Here is a 24558-nt window from a genome sequence, read left to right as displayed (position 1 = left end):
CTTCTGTTCAAGTTCTGGTTAAGACGACCGGCTCACATTAAGGGGTAAGCGTGGTGTTGCCGCGTCTGTTGACAAATAAACTCAAGAATTTAAAAATTTCTCTGAGTTTAAACTTGAACTTTAGGAAATTGCCCTGCACTCTGTAGTAACTTTTGATGCCACAAAAAAAAAATTGACAAGGGTCGGACAGACGTCGGTACCACTTTAAACCTGAATTCAAATTCCTAAATCCCAACCAAGCTTCTTTTGTAATCGTCACATGCCAATGTCAAATCAGTTTTATTTGTGTAGACCAATATCACAAATTTGCCTCAGGGGGCTTTACAGCAACACAACTTCCTGTCATTAGACCCTCTCATCAGATAAGGAACAACTCCCTGAAAAAAAACCTTTAACAGGGAGAAAAAAAATACAAAGAAGCCTCAGGGAGGGCAACAGAGGAGGATCTCTCTCTCAATACGGACAACGTGCAATGGATGTTGTGTCTACACAATCTACACAATACAACACTCAAAGAGGATAACAGAATTATAATAGAATTATAAAATATATGCAGAATATGATGAGCAGGATGTGAAGTAGTGTCCAAACGCCGCCGGGACTGTCCAGGACCCGAGCCACACGACCACCATCACCATGTGAAAAAGATTTAAATAAGATATAAAAAGAAGATGTGATGAAGGGGATGCCAAGCAGCATCCGGGTGGTGACCACCGTCACCACGGAGACCTGGGAGGAGGACCGACTGCATGTGCACACAAGGGAGACTCACATGGCACCATTCACACACCCAAGAGAAAGGAGAAGACGTCGTTCAGAGAGAAAGAAAAGACTTGTGAGAGAAGAGAACATTAGTCATAATCAATTAAGCCATCCATTAGTTTATACTCTATAATCTGGTTGGCAGAACAGGTTGTGAAGCACTCAACTTAAAGGCGACTAACTTTTGTTTAATCGTAAGGTCTGCACAGTCATTTTCTAGCTTTTTTAAGTAAAAAAAAAAGAAATCTAATTCAAACCCTGGCAAGGTTGTGTGCACAGAGATTGCGCTGTGTGTAAGACCGGCCCATAGAAACACATGGTCGCCCACTGGCCTTTTCCAGAACCATCTGTCCTGTGTCAGACATACGCTGTGCTCTTCAGTTTTCCAAATTTTTTTTTCTAATCATAAAGAGAAATCTACTGCGAGCTGTCCTGTTTTAAAACAATGAGGAAAAGAAAACCCTGCCTCACTGTCCCGGCTGCCCCCCCCCCCCCGCCGCCGCCGCCCAGTGACTGCTGGGATCGGCTCCAGCACCCCCTTTACAATATCATTTCGATGTAATGACATATGTCAGTATATCCTTTAACAGACACACAGATTGTAAAAGGCACCACGGCCATTTTTAAACTCACCCTGAGAAACTGGCTTTCGGGGGGCGTCCGGGTGGCATGGCGGTCTATTCCGTTGCCTACCAATACGGGGATCGACGTAATTTTTTTTTCGGAGCGAGGTCGATTTTGCTGAGCTTTCAAACGGCATCAGGGTACAGTCCCTTGAACAGTAACCCCCCCCCCCACAGACAGGTGCCCCGACCGACCAGAGGAGGCGCTACTGCAGCGACCAGGACACATCCGGCTTCCCACCCACAGACACGACACGGCCAATTGTGTCTGTAGGGATGCCCAACCAGCGCCAGAGGTAACACGGGGATTCAAACCGGTGATCCCCATGTTGGTAGGCAATGGAATAGACAACCACCCGGACGCCTGGCTCAAACATATTTTGACCGTCTTGAACTTGAATGTGTGTCGCTTGAAAGTTGTGTGAGTTGAGTAAATGATATTTTGGTATCGCCGGGTCTCTGACCTTGTATAAAAATCAGACCTATGAGTAATAAGTCTGAGAACCCCTGCTACGACCTCTCAGCAGCTATCGGATCTACAGTCATCTACACTTGGACTACACTGTCGGTAAAAGGGGATGAGTATTACTCCCCCCTCCATCATAACTGTCAAGCGCCCTTGGTCAAGGTGCTTAACCTCCACGTCTCCCAGCGGAGTGGCTCTGCTGGGAAACAGAAATTTGGCTGTACTACGCAACGGCTGGAAGTGGTTGCTCCGTCAGCCGTGTCTGTAGTTTCAAACGAGTCCTAATTCACCCAGAAAACAGCGAGTTCGTCCTACTTAGTGCGGACAGGAAGTGGAAAGGTTGGTGCAACATGTGAAGTTGGACGTCCGTCTGAAGGCTTGACTCTGTGCTAGCTAGCTCTAAGCCGTACGGTCAAAGTCAGAGGATGTGGATGACATGTCCACTCATGTTAAAGTGAACACCGTCAGCACACCGGTGTCTTGTATATTTAATCAGCGCTGATGGGGAAAACAGCTCCGCCGGCCCCACAACACTTTAGCCCGGTTTCCTTACTTGACAGAATGAGGTTTGGTGCGGGTGCTCGGGCAGCTCGCTGAAGAATGTGAGGCCGGACGGTGCCGTGAAAAGGAGGATGCATGCTCAGCTAAACTGTCCACGACTAAAGGGCTGTCTTGTTCTTCTTTTTTTTCCTTCTCATTTTTCAGTTTAGATTCTCAGAAGAAAGTCCTAGAAGAAAGTCCTAGTGACACATTCAAGTACTGCAGGAGGGAAAAGGACAAGATTTGGACAGTGACTTAATTTGTACAAAAGACAACAGGTTCTTTGCTAGTGGATAGTGGGTAATGAAGACTTGGCGTTTGCAGGTTTTTAGCTGACATATGGCACTAATAAGAGTCTACCACCCATTTGACTTTGAGTAGGGTGGCTGTGAGAAATTATAAATTAATTTGGCTTTTTTTTTAAATAACTGCAATCTTTTGAGCCTCGGGGATTGTAATGCATGTTGGGCTGAATAAAATCAGGAACATTTATTTGCCATTTTGTTCCATACACCTGCACCCATGAAAGGAAATGAAATATGGTTTCCTCCAGCCCACAGCATTGCAACACAAAGACAAAAACACACATCCAAACTACAAGAACACATATATCCAAACTACCAAAAAACCAGTGAAAAAAATTCACTGTCCAAGAGAGCGAACGCCAGGATGACTGTCAGAACTGCCGGTCTGCATGGGCTAGCAGTTAGCTTAGCCTGCCCCGCTTCCGCATCCTGTCAGACCGCCCTTGGTGTTTCCTCCTTGGGCACAACTCCAAGCAGGGCCGTGGTCCCTGGGCCCACCGGACGCGGTAGACCAAGCTCCCCCAGCCAATCCAACGCCAGCTCTCCCAGCCAGACACCTTTGACACACTTCCCCACACTCCACACGATGATACCCAAAACACAGTCAAGGCTAGGCGAGGCCGCCGTCACACCGTCCTCGGTGTTATCGGAGCTGCCGGTCTGCATGGGCTAGCAGTTAGCTTAGCCTGCCCCTGCTTCCGCGTCCTGTCAGACCGCCCTCGGTGTTTCCTCTTCAGGCGCAGCTCCGGTCAGGGCCGTGGTCCCTGGGCCCACGAGACGCAGCAGACCAAGCTCTCCCAATCGGTCCAGCACCACCTCTCCCAGCCATCAAACCAAGACACAAACTTATAAAATATAAAACTTAAAATACCATTGGTCTTTATATTAGGGGAAAAAGACTGCATTTTGTAGCTATGAATGACAAGCCAACACAACAGCTCGCAAAATAAAATTTTCACTTGAAAAATGTTTCACGGCGGTACGGTGGCCCAGTGGTTAGCACTGTCACTTCACAGCAAGAAGGTCCTGGGTTCGAACCCCGGGGTTATCCAATCTTGGGGGTCATCCCAGGTCGTCCTTTGTGTGGAGTTTGCATGTTCTCCCCGTGTCTGCGTGGGTTTCCTCCGGGTGCTCCGGTTCCCTCCCACCATCAAAAAGACATGCATGTCAGGGTTAATACTCCTGTCTGTGCCCCTGAGCAAGACAATGGAAAGAAGAGCTGGAGTTGGTCCCCGGGCGATGCACGGCGGCGGCCCACTGTTCCTATACAATAGGATGGGTTAAATGCAGGGCATGAAGTACAGAGTACATCAAAAGTACATCAAAACCTTTTCTTTATTATGTCCATCCATTATCCAAACCGCTTATCCTGCGCTCAGGGTCGCAGAGATGCTGGAGCCTATCCCAGCAGCCATTGGGAGGCAGGCGGGGAGACACCCTGGAGAGGCCGCCAGTCCATCACAAGGCCCACACACACACACACACATTCACACCTAGGGACAATTTAGTACAGCCGATTCACCTGACCTACATGTCTTTGGACTGTGGGGGGAAACCAGAGCACCCGGAGGAAACCCACGCAGAGAAGGGGGGAACATGCAAACTCCACACAGAGGATGACCCCCAAGGTTGGACTACCCCGGAGCTCGAACCCAGGACCTTCTTGCTGTGAGGCAACCGCACCACCGTGCCGCCTACTTCGATTACAATAAAGTAACAATCAGTCAATTTAATCAGCTAATTGATTGATTAAATTAATTTGTTAATTTTAATTAATTAATTTGATACATCGAATCTGTGAATATTGTGAGGTCGAGTGACTAGATCATTTTGAACCATTTACATGAAATGGAGATGCAAATAGTTGGGTGTATGGCTAAATGCATTAAGTTTCAAGTTTATTTGTCATATATGAAAAGTAACTACAACAAACAAGTGGTTATCCAAAGGAGTTGAATCAAGTGCAACTGGACTGGTATATATCCATGAAGATGTTTCGCCTCTCATCCAAGAGGCTTCCTCAGTTCGTGCCTTTCTGACTAGACCAAGCTAGTCTGACTGGCTGGTGATGAGACTCAGAATTTATCCTCTAGGAGTCACTGTCAGAGCTATTGATATGCGTTGCTCTTTGTGATCAGATGTTTAACAAAGCCCGTCGCTAACAGAGCCATAGATATGCGTGGCTCTTTTGCGTACCGATGTCATGGCCGCGCCCGTCGTTATCGGAGCTATTGATATGAGTGGCTCTCTTGTGCTCCGATGTCCGGCCGCGCCTGTCTCCATCGGAGCTATTGATTTGCATTTGTTTAGCCGCAACGGTCGTTGGGGGTGTTGATTTCGACTTCATTGTTCAGTGGTCATGAGAGTCGTTGGAGCCGTTAGTGACCGACTGTTGTTCTTGGAGGCTAGGCTTCTTGAGTCTCCTGGGTAGAGATGAAAGGACGACATTGTAAGTGGGAGATAGGTGGTGTCGCAGACCTCCTCCTCTGTTGAGGGATGGTTTTTCCAGTTTTGCATAGATGGCTTCCTTCACTCCTCTTTCAAACCATCTATCTTCTCTGTCCAAAATGTGTACGTTGCTGTCCTGGAAGGAGTGTGTCTTCTCCTTTAGGTGTAGATAGACTGCTGAGTCTTGTCCTGAGGAGTTTGGCCTTCTGTGTTGGGCCATCCGTTTGTGTAGTGGTTGTTTGGTTTCTCCTATGTATAGGTCAGTGCAATCCTCATTGCATTGTACAGCATACACCAGATTGCTCTTCTGGGTGTGTGGTACACGGTCTTTGGGATGAACCAGTCTTTGTCGGAGTGTGTTGCTGGGTTTGAAGTATACCGGGATGCGGTGTTTGTTGAAAATTCTCCTGAGTTTCTCGGAGACCCCAGAAACATACGGGCTGACTGTGCTATTCCTTCTGTTCCTTTTCTCCTCATCGCTCACCTGGTTGGTCTTTTTGGAACGTGTTGCAGTTTTCACAAAGGTCCAACTGGGGTAGCCGCAGGTTTTTAAAGCTCCCCTCAGGTGTTTGTGACCTTCTCGTTAAGCCTGAGTGCTGCTTGGCACATTGTCAGCTCTGTGTTGCAAAGTTCTGATGACGCTCAGTTTGTGTTCCAGCGGGTGGTGTGAGTCGAAAAGTAGATATTGGTCTGTGTGTGTAGGTTTCCTGTAAACCCCAATGTGGAGGCTCCTGTCTTCCCCAATATGGACGTCACAGTCCAAGAAGGGCAAACTGTTGTTCTTTACGTCTTCCCTTGTGAACTTAATGTTCTTGTCCACTGAGTTGATGTGTTTGGTAAATGCTTGCACCACTTGTGTTTGGATTTTGACCCATGTGTCATCCACATATCTGAACCAGTGGCTCGGAGGTGTTCCTCTGAAGGACTTCAGGGCCCTGTGTTCTACCTCTTCCATCTATAAGTTGGCCACAATGGGAGATACCGGTGAGCCCATTGCACAGCCATGTTTCTGTCTGTAAAGCTGGCTCTACTCTATTATTCTCCTCTTGTAACCACTAGTAGGATCGCGTCTCAGAGGTTCATAGGTGTCGGTGTCGTTGAGTAATGACGTGATCTTGGCGTGGTAGTCTGTTGTGTTGAGGATAACCGTGCAACCGTATAACCGGATAACCGTACTCAACGACACCGACACCTATGAACCTCTGAGACGCGATCCTACTAGTGGTTACAAGAGGAGAATAATAGAGTACCTACAGAAACTACAGAAAAGAGGAACCATTGATCGGATACAATACCACCGTCTCTACCCACAAGATAACATTCCATGCATATATGGACTCCCTAAGATCCATAAAGATGGAATCCCCCTCAGGCCCATCGTCAGCAGCATAAACTCGGTCACGTACAACATTGCCAAACATATAGCCAACATCTTGACCCCTTTAGTGGGCAAAACACCTCACCATATCCAAAACTCCATTGACTTCGTGGACAAGGTCCAAGGCGTAAAACTGGAACCGAATGAAACCATGGTATCCTATGACGTGACCTCGTTATTCACCTGCATCCCAACCATGGAGGCTTTGGAAACTGTGAGGCAACGTTTGCTACGGGACGACACCCTCCACGATAGGACCAACCTCAGCCCAGACCAGATTTGCCAACTACTGGACCTTTGCCTGAACACTACATATTTCCAATTCAGGAGCCAGCTTTACAGACAGAAACATGGCTGTGCAATGGGCTCACCGGTATCTCCCATTGTGGCCAACTTATAGATGGAAGAGGTAGAACACAGGGCCCTGAAGTCCTTCAGAGGAACACCTCCGAGCCACTGGTTCAGATATGTGGATGACACATGGGTCAAAATCCAAACACAAGTGGTGCAAGCATTTACCAAACACATCAACTCAGTGGACAAGAACATTAAGTTCACAAGGGAAGACGTAAAGAACAACAGTTTGCCCTTCTTGGACTGTGACGTCCACATTGGGGAAGACAGGAGCCTCCACATTGGGGTTTACAGGAAACCTACACACACAGACCAATATCTACTTTTCGACTCACACCACCCGCTGGAACACAAACTGAGCGTCATCAGAACTTTGCAACACAGAGCTGACAATGTGCCCAGCAGCACTCAGGCCCAACGGGAAGAACACAAACACCTGAGGGGAGCTTTAAAAACCTGCGGCTACCCCAGTTGGACCTTTGTGAAAACTGCAACACGTTCCAAAAAGACCAACCAGGTGAGCAATGAGGAGGAGAGGAACAGAAGGAAGAGCACAGTCAGCCCGTATGTTTCTGGGGTCTCCGAGAAACTCAGGAGAATTTTCAACAAACACCGCATCCCGGTATACTTCAAACCCAGCAAAACACACTCCGACAAAGACTGGTTCATCCCGAAGACCGTGTACCACACACCCGGAAAAGCAATCTGGTGTATGCTGTACAATGCAATGAGGACTGCACTGACCTATACATAGGAGAAACCAAACAACCGCTACACAAACGGATGGCCCAACACAGAAGGCCAAACTCCTCAGGACAAGACTCAGCAGTCTATCTACACCTAAAGGAGCAGACACACTCCTTCCAGGACAGCAACGTACACATTTTGGACAGAGAAGATAGATGGTTTGAAAGAGGGGTGAAGGAAGCCATCTATGCGAAACTGGAAAAACCATCCCTCAACAGAGGAGGAGGTCTGCGACACCACCTATCTCCCACTTACAATGTCGTCCTTTCATCTCTACCCAGGAGACTCAAGAAGCCTAGCCTCCAAGAACAACAGTCGTTCACTAACGGCTCCAACCACTCTCATGACCACTGAACAATGAAGTCGAAACTAACACCCCCAACGACCGTTGCGGCTAAACAAATGCAAATCAATAGCTCCGATGGCGACGGGCGCAGCCGGACGTCTTCACGGATATATACCAAGTCCAGTTGCACTTGATTCAACTCCTTTGGAAAACCATGACGACCTGGATGAATGAGAACATTCACAGACAACAAACAAGTGGAAAGTAAAAGTACTTATAAAAGTACTTAGAGAAATCACAGTACAAGAGCAGGATACACGTGCAGACTTCGAATGTACTTTGTTGGGCTTTACTGGAGGCCTGATGGTAAGATAGTCTCACAGTCACTCAGTCTCACTTTTTAAACATCTTCTCAGTCTGGACACATGACATGTCAGTGATGATATATATAATATAGTGATGATATAATGATCGATGAAGCAGACATGCTAATTGGCAAACATGGGTTTTAACAGTGGAAAATAACTGCATTTATGTTCCGTTAGAGACCCAACTGCAGTCAGGTCATTATAATGAACAGAAGTCCGTATCATACCAGTGGTTCCTGTAGGCTCGTTTAGCACATTTTAAGTCCAGAAAAAACCCCAACTAAAAAACCCATGATTTAGCCTATTTTGCTCCCAATCATGTTTAGTCCCAGCGCCTAACGTTACTCAGCCACGGTTCAGTATCAAAAACTTAGGATAATTATATTGAGCCATTTAATTGTTGATTTGCGCCACTTTGACCCAAAGGGCACAACCTCAATTATCAGTGACCGAAATGTCCATCCATCCATCCATTATCCGAACCGCTTATCCTGTTCTCGGGGTCGCGGGGATGCTGGAGCCTATCCCAGCAGTCATCAGGCGGCAGGCGGGGAGACACCCTGGACAGGCCGCCAGGCCATCATGTGGCCTGACCGAAATGTCAGAACAGGAAATAGAGCAGTCACCCAGAGCACCTGTGTTAGTGGTATTATCTCTTCAGTCGGGTGGGACGGTGGCGCAGTCATTAGCGCGGTCGCCTCACAGCAAGAAGGTCCTGGGTTCGAGCCCTGGGGTACTCCAACCTTGGGGGTCATTCCGGGTCGTCCTCTGTGTGGAGTTTGCATGTTCTCCCCGTGTCTGCGTGGGTTTCCTCCGGTCGCTCCGGTTTCTTCCCACAGTCCAAAGACATGTAGGTCAGGTGAATCGGCCGTACTAAATTGTCCCTAGTTATGAATGTGTGTGTGTGTGTGGGCCCTGTGATGGTCTAGCAGCCTGTCTAGGGTGTCCCCCCCGCCTGCCACCCAATGACTTTTGGGATAGGCTCCAGCATCCCGCGACCCTGAGAGCAGGATAAGCGGTTTGGATAATGGATGGATGGATGGATCCCTTCAGTCACATGGGTGTGTGTGTGTGTGTGTGTGTGTGTGTGTGTGTGTGTGTGTGTGTGTGTGTGTGTGTCCTGTCATTCAGCTCCCTATCCTGCAGTGTGTGCTGTGCACATACGCCTCGTTAGCGCTGGCTCATTTCATTCATAGGCTGCTGCAGTGTGTGTGTATGTGTGTGTCTGTATGTGTGTGTGTGTCTGTGCGTGTGCACATGTCGGTAGGGTCTTGCTAACCAGCAGGGGGATGACCCGACCAGATTCGTCCGTCACTTCACGTCAGACCTGAACAGACCTCAGCTTTAGCCACTCGCATCGCCGCTTCATTAATCAGCTCATCCCACAGGTCTAAAAGCCTGTCAATAATAAATACTGGGTTGTAGCAGGTGGGACAGTGTCTGTAGTATTAGTGTCTGTAGCTCGAACCCGGGACCTTGTTGCTGTGAAGCGATTGCGCTAACCACTGCGCCACCGTGCCGCCCTCACTCGATGTCTTAAGAGATGATCTAGATCCAGTTCACCGAAGCAACATCCTGATGGGGAGTGGGATTAGTCACCCTCCTGTAGTGTTAGAGACACGCTTGACTGGTTTTCAGACTGCATGGCAGAAATCCCGTCTAGTTTATTTGATGTAGTTTTAATAGTTTTTGACAATATCCCCAACTACAATACATAAACACAACAAAACTACTGTTCAAAATTTCTTGTTTTGAATTTCAAAAGGCTCAGTAAAAGTTTTTTCTTCTGTGGTGTTATAGTGAGAATGTTGGTTGCTGATAGTATGTCTTATGGCATGCAGAATTAAAGACTATAGTTTTTTTTCCCCCCTCACATGGTTTTGTCGGGACCAGTCAGAAGGGGGACCCATGTTCCCGTTTGGGTCCCGTCCCATAGTTCAACAAAATAGGGTGTCAAACAGGATTGATACAGAGGAACTAACGTGATTCTCTTCTTGTTGTTCGCAGTGTCCAATGTATTCCTGCTGGTGGCGCTCTATACAGAAAGACAGCTGTCAAAGGTGAGTTCAGCATTACTAGATGTGTTGACAAACTGATTTATGGGTGGAGGGTAAGAACACACTCCGGGACACACCTGACTGGTGGTACATTCAGAGCACTGCTGCAAATCCTGTTTGTTCAAAGCCTTATCACCCCGTTGGGACAAACAGGTTGCATTGTGGGTAAGGGGGGCATGGAGTGGGTGTAGTGCTGAATGTTTACAATTGCAGTGCATAAAACTAATAGCAGACACATTTGGGCCTAATCTGGGGCACTTTTGGTACTTACAGCTCAGTTACGGCACTGGCAACTGTTGTGTGGGCCAGACGTGACCCAAATGTCATGAACTGGGCCTGACATGGGTTACGGCAAGTGTTGTCTGGGCCAGACATGGCCCAAATGTAATGAACCGGGCTTGACTTAGTTTACAGCACATACTATGTGGACCAGATGTGGCCCAAATGTTATGAACCGGGCTTGAATTGGGTTACAGCACATACTATCTGGGACCGGACCTGACTTGGGTCACAGCACATACTATGTGGGACAGATGTGGCCCAAGTGTGGCTGAGTTGAGGCAGCCACACTCACCCTGAGTCAACGCCATCATTCAAGGCCTAATGTGGGCCGTAAGATAGCTGCAGATGTGGGCCATATCTGGGCCAGAGATCCTTTGCTGTCTGGGGGCCAGGCATGCTCTCAAGTGAGCTTCCTCCCCACCAGGTGAGACTGCACCTCTGAGAAAACCTGGCCCAGCCTTTATGTGTGTAAGGGATAATCCGTGTCAAGGTGTGTGTTAAAGGATTCTAACCCTACTCTGTATAAAAAAACATGGATGTGGCACTTGTCACCCAGTTGCTTTCTGAAGGGGCATTTTGAAGCTTAAAGTTTGGTATTGTGCTTGCCGGCAATCTTGTCAGTTGTTGGAGCCAGAAAAGCCATATTTGACCATTGGAGGGATGATCTATAGGTGGAGCTGGCGTGAAACCTCGGTGTCGGACAGGTTGACAGACCTGTCAATCAATGTAGACACGCCCTCAACATGTGACTTATTTGATCCTTAATATCTTCTTAACTGAACAATAGTTTTCTAAATAACCGCCCTCACACGGTGTACCAGACTCCAAATTCGATTGAGACTCAAAATTCCTGTAGAAAAAAAATTGGCTGACTCTGTATTTGAAGGTAGAAGTTGAGAATTCTTTCACTGATTTACAAAGCGTCGGTGTTTTTGTGATCCAGCCACCTAGTGGCCATGGTGGAACTGCAGCTCAGCGCTTCACCTTTCATTGACTACAACTTTCAGCCACTTTGCCACATTGAAGTGGGTTATCCCGTTTATAACTTGGTCACTTGGTAAAGAATTAAAGTAAAAGCATTCACTTGTTTTGTGTTAATGTTTTGGACTCAGAACTAAAAGGTTATGAAGCGAATGTTAGCCGCTAAACTGACACTGCGACTGTTAACTGGGCTTTCTGCTAGTTGTTGCTATGGTTACATGGACACTTTGTGGTCAGCATAAGGATTTAAACCAGTGATTAAATTTGAACCAGCCAATCAGACACGAGTATTCTCTGTGATCACGGTATAAGCCCACTTTACAGGATGGATAGTCCCCGTTTTTAAATCGACTAATTGAAAGTTAATCAACATTAATTTTTTTTCAGCAGCAGTGGGCTGATATTATTTGAAAGTGGGGAAGGGGGGGGGGGTGGACACTGGACTGCAATCACATCCATCCATCCATCCATCCATCCATTATGCGAACCGCTTATCCTGTTCTCAGGGTTGCGGGGATGCTGGAGCCTATCCCAGCAGTCATTGGGCGGTAGATGGGGAGACACCCTGGACAGGCTGCCAGGCCATCACACACACACACACACACACACACACACATTCATACCTAGGGACAGTTTAGTATGGCCGATTCACCTCACCTACATGTCTTTGGACTGTGGGAGGAAACCAGAGCACCCGGAGGAAACCCACACAGACACGGGGAAAACATACAAACTCCTCACAGAGGACGACCCGGGATGACCTCCAAGGTTGGACTACCTCGGGGCTCGAACCCAGGACCTTCTTGCTGTGAGGCGACCGCGCTAACCACTGTGCCACCGTACCACCACACTGCAATCATATATCAGCTTTTAATGTAAATTTACTCCTCTCTCTCTCTCTCTCTCTCTCTCTCTCTCTCTCTCTCTCTCTCTCGCTCTCTCTCTCTCTCTCTCTCTCTCTCTTGCTATCGCTCTCTCTCCAGGGATCATTCAGTGAGCGCGTGGGGCTGCTGGTTCACATCATCAACCTGTCAATCATTCTCAGCTTCCCTGCTGCTGTGGTCTTACTGGTCCCCTACATAACTCCCGGTAAATATCCGCCTCGCCATTAACAAATGCTCAGTAGCCTTACTGCCTGCTTTACACCTACTGCCTGCTTTACACTTACTGCCTGCTTTACACTTAGTGCCTGCTTTACACTTACTGCCTGCTTTACACTTACTGCCTGCTTTACACTTACAAGCATCCAGCTCACCTCTCTTGACATCTAGAACACTGGTCCCTGCCACAGGCGGCTTCGGTCCCGGTAGTCCAGACAGACCTATCTTCTGTATATCCTCTATAATCTACCTACTGACTCAACTGAGGGGCCACATGCTGTAACAAGGCCATGAAAGCAGAAGGAATGACTTGTGGCATCACTGTTGCTGGTTTGAATTCTCTTACCACCTTAGAAATCATGGACATCAAGATGCTCTTCAGCAAGGCACCAGTAATGCTCCACTGGAGGTGCTCAGTGCCCGATTGTAGTGGAAGTAAGGATGAAAATAAGTTGTGTGTGTGTGTGTGTGTGTGTGTGGGAGAGCGAGAGAGAAAAACCCCTTCCTTTGCACCTTCTCTCAAGGTCTTTGCTGTAAATTAATTAAATGAACAACAACAAAAATAAGCAGCACTACTATATTAATATCCATGAAGAAAAGTGAAACGAAAAGCATCGTCTGCAGGTATATATACAAAATTACAATATAATAGTTGCTACGAGCTGCTGCTTTGGGGCGTCACTCGACTGAAAAACGCCTCTTGAACATTGTCTACTTCGTCGGAAGAGAATCTGAGAGGACGTTTGTCGCCTTAAAAAGAAAACTAGCAGCCAAAATAACGTATATTTCAACGCCCTTTGCTGCACGCCGCACTCTATTCATCATTTCAGGGGGGGCTAACGCGACACGTGTATGAGAGCGATGCAAAATAATACAGATTTACAGAATATTAGAGGGACTATGGTAATAACCTTCCCCGTTAATGAAACAGCTGACCGCCTTTGCCGCGCAGCAAAACCGGTCGCCCCTTCGGCGTCACAATTGGAATCTGCTTGTGCTAATGGCGCCAGTTGGTCATGACTGGACGGTGTCCAGTTGGCTCCGAGATGACATGAGACGAGGAGGAAGAGGCGAGCGCGGCGAGATGAGTGCCAAGGTGGGCGTGGCTTAAAGTGAAGGGTCATCCAAGGGTCGCTGTTTTCTGTCTTCATTAGGCCGTCTGACAGACAACATGGCCACCCTCCTATGCCCACACACACACACACACACTACTCACTGTGCGACAAGCCACAATAAGACGTGTTGGTTTTAGGTTTGCAAACATCACCACATTTCATGTAGTTGCGCACAAGAAATTAAACAAAATGTAATTTCCCCCAACCCACAGCAGTGCAACACAAAGACAAAAACACATATCCAAGAACTACAAGAACACACATATCCAAACTAACACACATATCTAAACTAAACAACAACAAAAAAATCACTGTCCTGGAGAACGAACGCCAGCCAGGATGATGGAGGAACCGCCAGTCTGCATGGGCTAGCAGTTAGCTTAGCCTGCCCCGCTTCTGCGTCCTGTCAGACTGCCCTCGGTGTTTCCTCTTCCGGCCCAGCTCCGGTCAGGGCCATGGTCCCTGGGCCCACAGGACACAGCAGACCAAGCTCCCTCAGCCGATCCAACAGTAGCTCTCCCAGCCAGACACCTTCGACACACCTCCCCGCACGCCACACGACGACACTAAAAACACAGGCTAGGCGAGGCCGCCGCCAGACCGCCCTCGGTGTTATCGGAACTGCCGGTCTAGCTGGGCTAGCAGTTAGCTTAGCCAGTCCTGCTTCCGCGTCCCGTCAGACCGCCCTCAGTGTTTCCTCTTCCGGCACAGCTCCGGACAGGGCCGTGGTCCTGGGCCCACAGGACGCAGCAGACCGAGCTCTCCCAGCCGATCCAGCACCAGTTGTCCCAGCCATCAAGGGAAGACAAACTTAGACGCGGACGTGGACAAAGACACTGCATGGACGGTACTGGGTGAGGCCGCCGCAAACGTGAATTTGCGCCGCCATCTTCCCACACCGGAGGCGGACAATGCAGACGCTGATCTAATAGGCAGTGTGTTGTGTTATTACTGGGAGGGTTGCAGCCTTGGTCGGCACCACAGATGCAATTAAAGAAGCCTCCCTTCGCTCGCTCGTAGCTCGGCTGCATATTTGTGATGGTAGCCTAAATGAACCAGTCATTTTTCACCAGCGGGCCGCCTCCTCATCCCTCATCCAGCCTGCCACCCGTGCAGCAGATTAGAGGAAACGGGACTTCCGCCATGCCCCATCTCTGTAATTACTTTGACAACGTGTCCATAACTTGTTGTGAACTTGAAAACTTTAAACTGTCAAGGTCACATCTGCCATTCAGCCCACGGAAAAGGAGCAGCAGGAGTATTTCACATCATGTCGTCGAGGTAGTATATTTAGCACAGATAACAGCAAGACTGTTGGCAATGATTCATTTCTTAAGACCTTTGTTCTGAGTTGGACTTAGGCCACGTTTAGGTTCAGCTTGATGGAGAACTGATGGGGTAAGTGACGTGCCCACAATTCTCCAGTTTCGGAGAGACAGTTGTCAGTGAAGCTTTGGTGGCCGGTCCGCTTTATTTATTTATTTTATTTTATTTTATTTTAACAAGGCTTCTGGCATGGCAGTGTGACTTACCAAGAACAGGTTTATCCATCTTCTGTATAAGCAGCCGTGTTGGTCCTTTTCTCTTTACTTCTTTATTTATTATATCATCGTGTCCATTCTTCAGTATCCCTTTCCTTGTTCTCCCATCTCCTCTCCTCTCCTCCTCTCCTCTCCTTTCATCTCCTCTTCTCTTCTCTCCTCTCCTCTTTTCTCCACTCATCTCCTCTTTTCTCCTCTCCTCTCCTCTCCTCTCCTGTCCTTTCATCTCCTCTTCTCTCCTCTCCTCTTTTCTCCACTCATCTCCTCTTCTCTTCTCTCCTCTCCTCTCCTCTTTTCTCCACTAATCTCCTCTTCTTTCCTCTCCTCTCCTCTCCTCTTCTCTTCTCTTATCTCCTCTCCTCTCCTCTTCTCTCCTCTCCTCTTTTCTCCACTCATCTCCTCTACTCTTCTCTCCACTAATCTCCTCTTCTCCTCTCTACTCAGATCCTCTTCTTTCCTCTCTTCTCCTCTCTTCTCTTCTCCTCTTCTCTTCTCACCTCTCCTCTCCACTCATCCCCTCGTCTCTCCTCTCATCTCCTCTCTTCTTTCCTCTCCTCTGCTCTCCTCTCATCTCCTCTCTTCTCCTCTCCTCTTCTCTTCTCTCCTCTCCTCTCATCTCCTCTTACCTCCTTTTATTTCCCCTCATCTCTTCTCTTCCTCTTGTCTCCTCTTCTCTCCTCTCCTCCTCTCATCTCTCCTCTCCTCTCCTCTCCCCTCCTCCTCTCTTCTCCTCTCTTCTCTTCTCTTCTCTTCTCTTCTCTTCTCTTTTCTCTTCTCTTCTCTTCTCTTCTCTCATCTCCTTTTATCTCCTCTCCTCTCCTTTTATTTCCTTTCCTCCCCTCTTCTCTCCTGTCATGTCATCTCCTCTCCTCTCCTCCCCTGTCCTCTCCTCTCCTCTCATCTGTTCTCTCGCTGGGAGGTGGGGGAGCAGAGGAGTCCGTCCATCTGTCTGTCTGTTCATTTCTCAGTGCTGCTGTTCACACAGGAAGGCCAACAACAGAGGGCAGGTGTGTGTGTGTGTGTGTGTGTGTGTGTGTGTGTGTGTGTGTGTGTGTGTGTGTGTGTGTGTGTGTGTGTGTGTGTGTGTGTGTGTGTGTGTGCACTATTGAAAGCCCTCTTGCTCTCTCCATCTGTAAGCATGCGGATAATGAAGAACAACACTGGACCTGGTAAAGCACATTTTACCACCACCACACTGTGTTTAAACAGCTAATATATCTGACGAGGAGTCCTGCGCTGTGATAACGAGTGTATCGGTTTTAAATTTTAATGGATTTATTTTGAGGCCTGGTAGGGGAGAGGATGAGAGCTGTGATCTACTGGCACATTACTTCCACCACTTTTGATGTGTGACTCCCCAGTGTGCTGCGGGGGGATTTCTCAACATTTCTGGGGAGAATCAGGTCTGAGGAATCCAAAATCCTCAAATTAAGCCACGGGCCACCGGAGGCCGCGGTTTACGCCTGCGCCTTGCGCCGTATTCTCGCCGCGGCTCTGGGCTGTGCTGAAGTCACGGCCTTCAGCGGTTTGCTGCTTTCACAGCATGGCGAGACGTATAATTTAATGCAAAAACTGTTTTAAGGAAGTAGAGTTTCAGTGGCCGTGCGTGCTGTTCTCAGAGGGCTGGGAGTAGCTGCAATCACAGCCTTGTAGGATGGTGACAGATGTACCCTTTGCCCCCCCCCCCCCAGTCCAGGTATGCTTGTTGCCTGTTCACATAGATGGTCTCCCCCCCCTTTTTTTTTCTCCCCGATTGTATCCGGCCAAGTACCCCACTCTTCCAAGCTGCCCCGGTCGCTGCTCCACCCTCCTCTGCCGATCCAGGGAGGGTTGCAGACTACCACATGCCTCCTCCCATACACGTGGAGTCACCAGCCGCTTCTTTTCACCTGACAGTGAGGAGTTTCACCAGGGGGACGTAGCACGTGGGAGGATCACGCTATTCCCCCCCAGTTCACCCTCCCCCCGAACAGGTGCCTTGATCGACCAGAGGAGGCGCTAGTGCAGCGACCAGGACACATACCCACATCCGGCTTCCCACCCGCAGACACGGCCAATTGTGTCTGTAGGGACCCCCCGACCAAGCTGGAGGCAACACGGGGATTCGAACAGGCGATCCCCGTGTTGGTAGATGATGGAATAGACCGCTATGCTACCCAGGCGGCCCAGCCAGGGCCTGTTTCATGGGGGGTTTCTCCCCTTCCCCGGCCGCTGTGTCGGTGGGGAGGTTGTCAGCTCGGGGGTACAGCGTCCTGATGACTCCAGCGGAGGACGAGCGTCAAACCTTCAGTCCTGATCAGTATGTGATGGTTTACCGTAAACACCACCAGTCACATGTCCCCCATCCCCAGTTGCGGTTTCACAGTGTAAGAAGGCTAACCTGTCATGTTTCTCCTCCTCCCTGGTGAACTTGATGTGGTTGTCCACACGGGTAGTGCGGTCGGTGAAACGCGGTACCTCCTGAGATTTAGTTTGAACCCAGGTGTCGTCCACAAAACTGAACGGATGGCTAGGTGGTGAGACTTGTCTGTCGATAAACGCCGTGTCCGGATGAACATATGAAAGACGGCGTTTGGTCAGCACATGGCTATTTAAATAAAACCGCCGTCAGGTCAGTGGTGGAACGGTGGCGCAGTGGGTAGCGCGGTCGCCTCACAGCAAGAAGGTCCTGGGTTCGAGCCCCGGGGTAGTCTGACCTTGGGGGTCGTCCCGGGTCGTTCTCTGTGTGGAGTCTGCATGTTCTCCCCGTGTCTAGGTGGGTTTCTCCGGGTGCTGCGGTTTCCCCCCACAGTCCAAAGACATGTAGGTCAGGTGACTCGGCCATACTAAGTTGTCCCTAGGTGTGTGTGTGTGTGTGTGTGTGTGTGTGTGTGTGTGTGATGGCCTGGCGGCCTGTCCAGGGTGTCTCCCCACCTGCCGCCCACTGACTGCTGGGATAGGCTCCAGCATCCCCGCCACCCTGAGAGCAGGACAAGCGGTTCGGATGATGGATGGGTGGAGGTCGGTGGGCGGGGGCTTTGCTCTTTGTGGGTGTTTTACAGCAAATTGAAAAACAACGATCTTCGTTTGAGCCGCAGGGCCGAGCCTTTTAATAACTGCTCCGTGAAACTGCAAATGAGTCGGAGAGTCCGGGGCAAAACCCATCAGGGCACTTGCGGGGCAGCTAGATGGACGTCGACACAAGCAGGCGGTCTGTAGGTGTGGTGACGTCGTGAAGTCTGCAGCTTTACCGTCTCGCCGTCCGTCGCCGTTGGCGTCATGCAAAATAGCTGCGAGAGCCAGTTAGGGGAGAAGAAAGCCCACCCCCGCAGTGGGAGTGGGAGGGGAGTGTGCGTCTCTCTGGCGTCCCTGTCGCCGCTTCCTTCTCCCCGTGTGTGTATCTGTGATCACCCTCTCGCTGACTGAGCGCCATGCGCGGCGGAGCCAGAGAGACAGATGGGTTGTAGATGGGAGCCTCTGTGGTCTGGTGCCAGGTGTGGTGATCTCTGCCTCACCCTGCTGGCACACACTGTGTGTTCTTTTGTTGTGTGTTTGTGTGTGTGTGTGTACATGTGTGTGTGTGTGTGTGTGCACTGATATTTATCTTTTTGTCCTTGTGTGTGTGTGTGTGTGTGTGTGTGTGTACACCCACGCACTTTTGCCTGTTTGTCTGTGTGCACGTGTCAATGTGCGTCAGCTGGCATGTGTTGCTGTGTGTGTGTGTGTGTTTGTGTGTGCAAGAGTGTGCGTGTGTGTGAGTCCCACCTTGTCCAGCGTGATCCGTTTCCATCTGACATATGGTGACTATTGATAAAGCGGCGGCAGGCAGACCACTCGCTTGGCTCGAGTGTGTGTGTGGGTGTGTGTGTGGGTGTGTGTGTGTGTGTGATTGGCAAAATATGTTGATTAACTTCACATCAAAGCTTCCCCAGTGTTTTCTCGGTCTCTCACTCGCACACAGACACACACACAGACACACACACACATGCTGGTGAACAACATAGGGACTATGTTATCCTGTCCTTGGCACACTTGTACTCTCTCATGCCGAGTTGTGATGATTTATTTTACTGGACACACTTTGCTGTTTGTTGAGGATCAAGTGATGACCTCTCGTCTTCCTCGCTCCTTCCCTCGCTGACTCTCCTCCTCACTCCTCATTCTGTCCTTATCTTTCTCTTGCTCTTTATCCTCTCTTCCCTCTTTTCTGCCTTTCAGTCCTCCTCTTCCTCCTCTCTCTCTGTTACAGCTTTCTCTCTCCTTCCCTCTCCGAGTCTTCTCCTCACTCCTGCCCCTGTCCTTATCTTTCTCTTGCTCTCTATCCTCTCTTCTCTCTTTCCTGCCTTTCAGTCTGCTTCTTCATTCTCCTCTTCCTCCTCCTCCTGTCTCTCTGTTACAGCTTTCTCTCTCCTCCCCTCTCTGACACGCCTCCTCACTCCTGCCCCTATCCTTATCTTTCTCTTGCTCTCTATCCTCTCTTCTCTCTTTCCTGCCTTTCAGTCTGCTTCTTCATTCTCCTCCTCCTCTTCCTCCTCCTCCTGTCTCTCTGTTACAGCTTTCTCTCTCCTCCCCTCTCTGACTCTCCTCCTCACTGCTGCTCCTGTCCTTATCGTTTTCTTGCCCTTCTGTCCTCCCTTCCCTCTTTTTTGCCTTTCAGTCCGCCTCTTCTTCCTCCTCTTCCTCCTCCTCCTCCTCTCTCTGTAACAGCTTTCTCCCTCCTTCCCGTCACACTCCTCTCTTATTAAATCCCTCTTCTTCGTTCCCCATCTCTCCCTTCCACATGTCCCCCCTCCTCCTGTCTCTCATTCCCTCCCTTTCTCCCCTCCCTCTCACTCTCTCCACATCCTCCTCTTCCATTTAACGTCCCGTCATCGAAAACATGAACCAAGTCCATCTCCATCAGTCTGTTTATGTGTTTTCTCTAAGTAAGTTTTTCTCTCTGTCCGTCTCTCTGTCTGTCCATCTGTCTGTCCATCCATCCATCTGTCTGTCTGTCCATCCGTCTGTCTCTCTGTCAGTTGGAGGTGCGTCTGTTCTGGTTACCTACACTATTGTCTTTCTGAAGCTGTACTCCTACAAGGACGTCAACAGGTGGTGTCGGGAGCTCAGCACCATTAAGGCCAAAAGACTGGCTAGATCACTGTCATGTGAGTTACAACACGCACACACACGCACACGCACACGCACGCACGCACGCACACACACACACACACAACAAGCACGCACCCCAGGGCCCTTTCAATAAATTCAGAAATTTGAATTCATTAAGAACAAACTTGCCACGAGGAGATTGTTTTACACAACGTGTTAAAAATATATGAGGCATATTAAATAAATTAAGTCGAACAAATAAAGGCATTAATCGCACTTTCCAGTTTTTTTTGTTGTTATTTTGAATTTGGCAGCAGATGAGCGCAGCCCAGGCCGATATCCCTCCCATCCCGTCCCGTCTCCTGAGCGGCCCGCGCTGTTACAGTGACACCTATTGGTGGACTGCCGACACTGCAGCTCTTAGTCAATGCGACCAATTTCTCCTAACAAACTTATCAGTTGAAGCACAATTATGGCCAATGATAATTACACCCATTTTGCTGGAGATTGTGATCACAGTTGACAATCAACCATTACGATTAGTGTTTGTTATTTTGAGGGGCGTTACTGCACTTTTGGCGTCCCATTCCCGTCTTGATTTTGTCCGGTGACCCGAGGACCGGAACCAGTCAGATCCAGGCACAGTAAATCTGAATGCAGTTTCACATACTGGAGGTAGTTTCAAGCGTACTTGATTGTACCTAAAGTGTGCAACCATGTGTGTTTTTGGTTTGCTGCATACTTGTGAGTTATTTGCAAGTTATTTACTACACATTTTGTGTGGGATTGGATTCTCCTTTTGCTGTCACCATTTTCATGCCATCCCATCTAAAAACCCTCATTATCTGGGTCACATTGACCCAGACCACTTTGGGGTTTTGCAGCAGTTGTAAAATCTATTCAGAAATACCCAATTAATCATATTTTCATGCCAACTATTGATAATATTAACAATATTCACGGTTAATAGTTGTTAATTACAGCTGGTCATTTTGACCCGAAGACAACTCAACCCAGATAGCCAAAATTGCTGTGGCCCGGACCCGTCCTACACCGACACTTTCATCTGGCCCACATACCGCGTGGAATGATGGCGCTTGGGCGGTCCGCTCCTGTTTGCCAGATCTGGGCCAGAACCAAGCCATAGCAATGCTCCATGTGCCACATATTTGCCAAAGGTGGCCCATATTTGTTTTGTGACATTTGGGCCATATTCACCGTTTACCACACGGGCCACTTCAGGCTCACATCTCTCTCTCTCTCTCTCTCTCCCTCCCAATGATGCGGCCATCAGTGCCGCGTCATTGCCTGAAGTGGCCCACATCCGGGGGCTGTCTGGGAATGGTTAACTGATAGTTGTGTTATTCAGAAATGAAGTATAAGCAAACAGAGTTGAACTTTCCTCAGGTCCCGCGCCGCAGCACCCCAACGGAGGAGGCCAAAAGGTGTGTTATCCCGGCAATCTCACCCTCAAAGGTACTCCCCTGTTCCTCGCACCCCGTTACTCCAGTTAGTGTATTCAAATGCATGGAGCAGAAGGTTTTTGTGTTGTTTACTCTTGGCTCGTTGAAACTGAAAGAAATGTATAAATGAATGCAACAGTAATGGGATTCAATTTGACGTAAAAGAAATTAACTTGTGAGTTGGACTCAACTGCACGGTTTTTTTTCCCCCCGTTTCTGCCATACAGTCTGATGAGTCCTCGTGTTGCTCTCTCTCTCTCTCCCCCCCCTCCCTGCGTTTCCCCTCCCTGCAGATCTGTACTACTTCGTGTTCGCGCCAACTCTCTGCTACGAGCTCAACTTCCCCCGCTCTCCCAGGATTCGCATGAGCTTCCTGCTGAGGAGGCTGTTTGAAATGGTGAGAAAGACGGCTCGCCCAGAAAAGGTCTCACGGCCGTCAGCGAGAGCAGTTAAACCGTCTCCCCGAGCGGGGCTGTGCAACGTCAGAAACGACGAAGAAGAAAAATAGTAACGAAGTGTTTTAACAGCAGGTTGTTGTTGGGAGGTTTGAAAATGTTGTTTTCTCTCGAGGGCATCGCGTTGCTGTCAGCACGTCCACTTCTCCACCTCGGTCGGGTATTTTTCATGGATTTATTTTTTTGGCATTTTCACTTTAGTCTTTCTCGCTCCCAGTTTCGAGCAAGCGCCTGTCGGTAATGTGGGCAGGTCCCGGCCAGGTCTTTTGGTGTTCGGGTAAATAAGTAAAATGAACACACGTTGTTGTTGTTATGGGACATGTGATGCAGACCAAGTTAATAAAGGAGGAGTGTAGCTGTAATGGTAACTGTAGTATGTTGTGCCCATGAAATTACCCACAACTTGTTGACTACGCCTGATGTATTTTAAATAGCATGTCACAAAGCAACACGTGCACTTACCGGCGTGGATACCGGCGGATCTGTACCGGCTTTGGGCCGTACCTGGCCCAGCTCATTTTAGATCCACAAGGCCTTAAAATGGGTTGCGACTTTAGGAGGCCACACTCTGGCCAGAGGCGCGGGGCGGTCTATGGGCGGATGTGATTCCTATGCGGCTGTGGGCGGATCCGGCCCAGTGTCAGGTGCTAGGAAGGTCCTGTTTGCCAGATCTGGGCCGGAACCAAGCCATAGCAATGCCGCATGTGCCACATATTTGCCAAAGGTGGCCCATATTTGTTTTGTGATATTTGGGCCATACTCACCATTTACCACACAGGACACTTCAGGGTCACATCCAGATCACATGTCGCCCAGAGCACCGCATCTTTGCCAAAAAAGGCCCACATTTGATTTGGCCTATTTGGGCCATATTTGCTGTTATACATGTGGGCCACTTCAGGCTCACATCCATGTTGTCAGGGCCAGAAGAAGGCCACCAGTGCCGCATCACTGCCTGAAGTGGCCCACATCCGGATGCTGTGTGGGCATGTGGTAGTCTGCAGGCCTCCCCGGATCGGCAGAGGGGGGTGGAGCAGCGACCGGGACGGCTCAGGAGAGTGGGGTAATTGGCCGGGTACAACTGGGGAGAAAAAGAGACAACGTTTAGCTGAAAAGATGGGGAAATGGTAGAATTGGAGATGGACTATGTAAACAATTAGCAAAGACATTTGGTAAAAAACACAACACAAACGTGATAAAATCACTGAACTGCACCGCTCTGCTTCTGTTCCAGCTGGCGTTTCACCTTTTCACTAACGTCCTTCCTGTCTTCACTTCATTTTGTCCCTGTTCGAAATGAGTTGACTGAAAACGGGATCTTGGACCCTGGACGTGGGATGAACAGTTGATTTCGCGTCCCGTCGCTGTGTCGAAATACAAAATCCAGATTTGACCGGTGAAACATTTGGGAAACCGGCGATTTATTACAGTGTGAATTCACGTCAATAATTTTTGTCCGTCTGTCCTTGTCCCCAGCTTTTCTTTGTCCAGCTGTTGGTCGGTCTCACCCAGCAGGTAATGAAGCTTTAACTTGATCAGCATCTGAATTTCATCACAGCTGTTTGGAGCCATGACAAGATGTCATGAAGAGACATGTTACACACATACATACATATATATATATACATACATACACATATAAATATATATACATACATATACATACACTACCGTTCAAAAGTTTGGGATCACCCAAACAATTTTGTGTTTTCCATGAAAAGTCACACTTATTCACCACCATATGTTGTGAAATGAATAGAAAATAGAGTCAAGACATTGACAAGGTTAGAAATAATGATTTGTATTTGAAATAAGATTTTTTTTACATCAAACTTTGCTTTCGTCAAAGAATCCTCCATTTGCAGCAATTACAGCATTGCAGACCTTTGGCATTCTAGCTGTTAATTTGTTGAGGTAATCTGGAGAAATTGCACCCCACGCTTCCAGAAGCAGCTCCCACAAGTTGGATTGGTTGGATGGGCACTTCTTTGAGCAGATTGAGTTTCTGGAGCATCACATATGTGGGGTCAATTAAACGCTCAAAATGGCCAGAAAAAGAGAACTTTCATCTGAAACTCGACAGTCTATTCTTGTTCTTAGAAATGAAGGCTATTCCATGCGAGAAATTGCTAAGAAATTGAAGATTTCCTACACCGGTGTGTACTACTCCCTTCAGAGGACAGCACAAACAGGCTCTAACAGGTACTATTTAATGAA

The 24558-nt window shown here is 48.7% G+C and overlaps 1 protein-coding gene across 2 annotated transcripts in view; it reads left to right on the top strand.

Moving 5' to 3' along the window:
* dgat1b (diacylglycerol O-acyltransferase 1b) overlaps window positions 1-24558 on the top strand; it is a 50051-nt gene that overhangs the window by 15744 nt on the left and 9749 nt on the right. For both annotated transcript variants that reach the window (XR_008810694.1, XM_056285667.1), the window contains exons 5-10: window positions 10285-10337; window positions 12581-12686; window positions 20351-20479; window positions 21831-21899; window positions 22180-22283; window positions 23818-23856. Coding sequence is in view for 1 of the 2 variants with exons in the window: in XM_056285667.1 (XP_056141642.1) it covers window positions 10285-10337; window positions 12581-12686; window positions 20351-20479; window positions 21831-21899; window positions 22180-22283; window positions 23818-23856 (500 nt within the window). In the remaining variant the exon portion in view is untranslated. The remainder of the gene's footprint in view (window positions 1-10284; window positions 10338-12580; window positions 12687-20350; window positions 20480-21830; window positions 21900-22179; window positions 22284-23817; window positions 23857-24558) is intronic.

Source organism: Lampris incognitus, chromosome 9 (assembly GCF_029633865.1).
Source record: "Lampris incognitus isolate fLamInc1 chromosome 9, fLamInc1.hap2, whole genome shotgun sequence".
Taxonomy (NCBI): Eukaryota; Metazoa; Chordata; class Actinopteri; order Lampriformes; family Lampridae; genus Lampris; species Lampris incognitus.
This window is presented reverse-complemented; position numbering and strand designations above follow the sequence as displayed.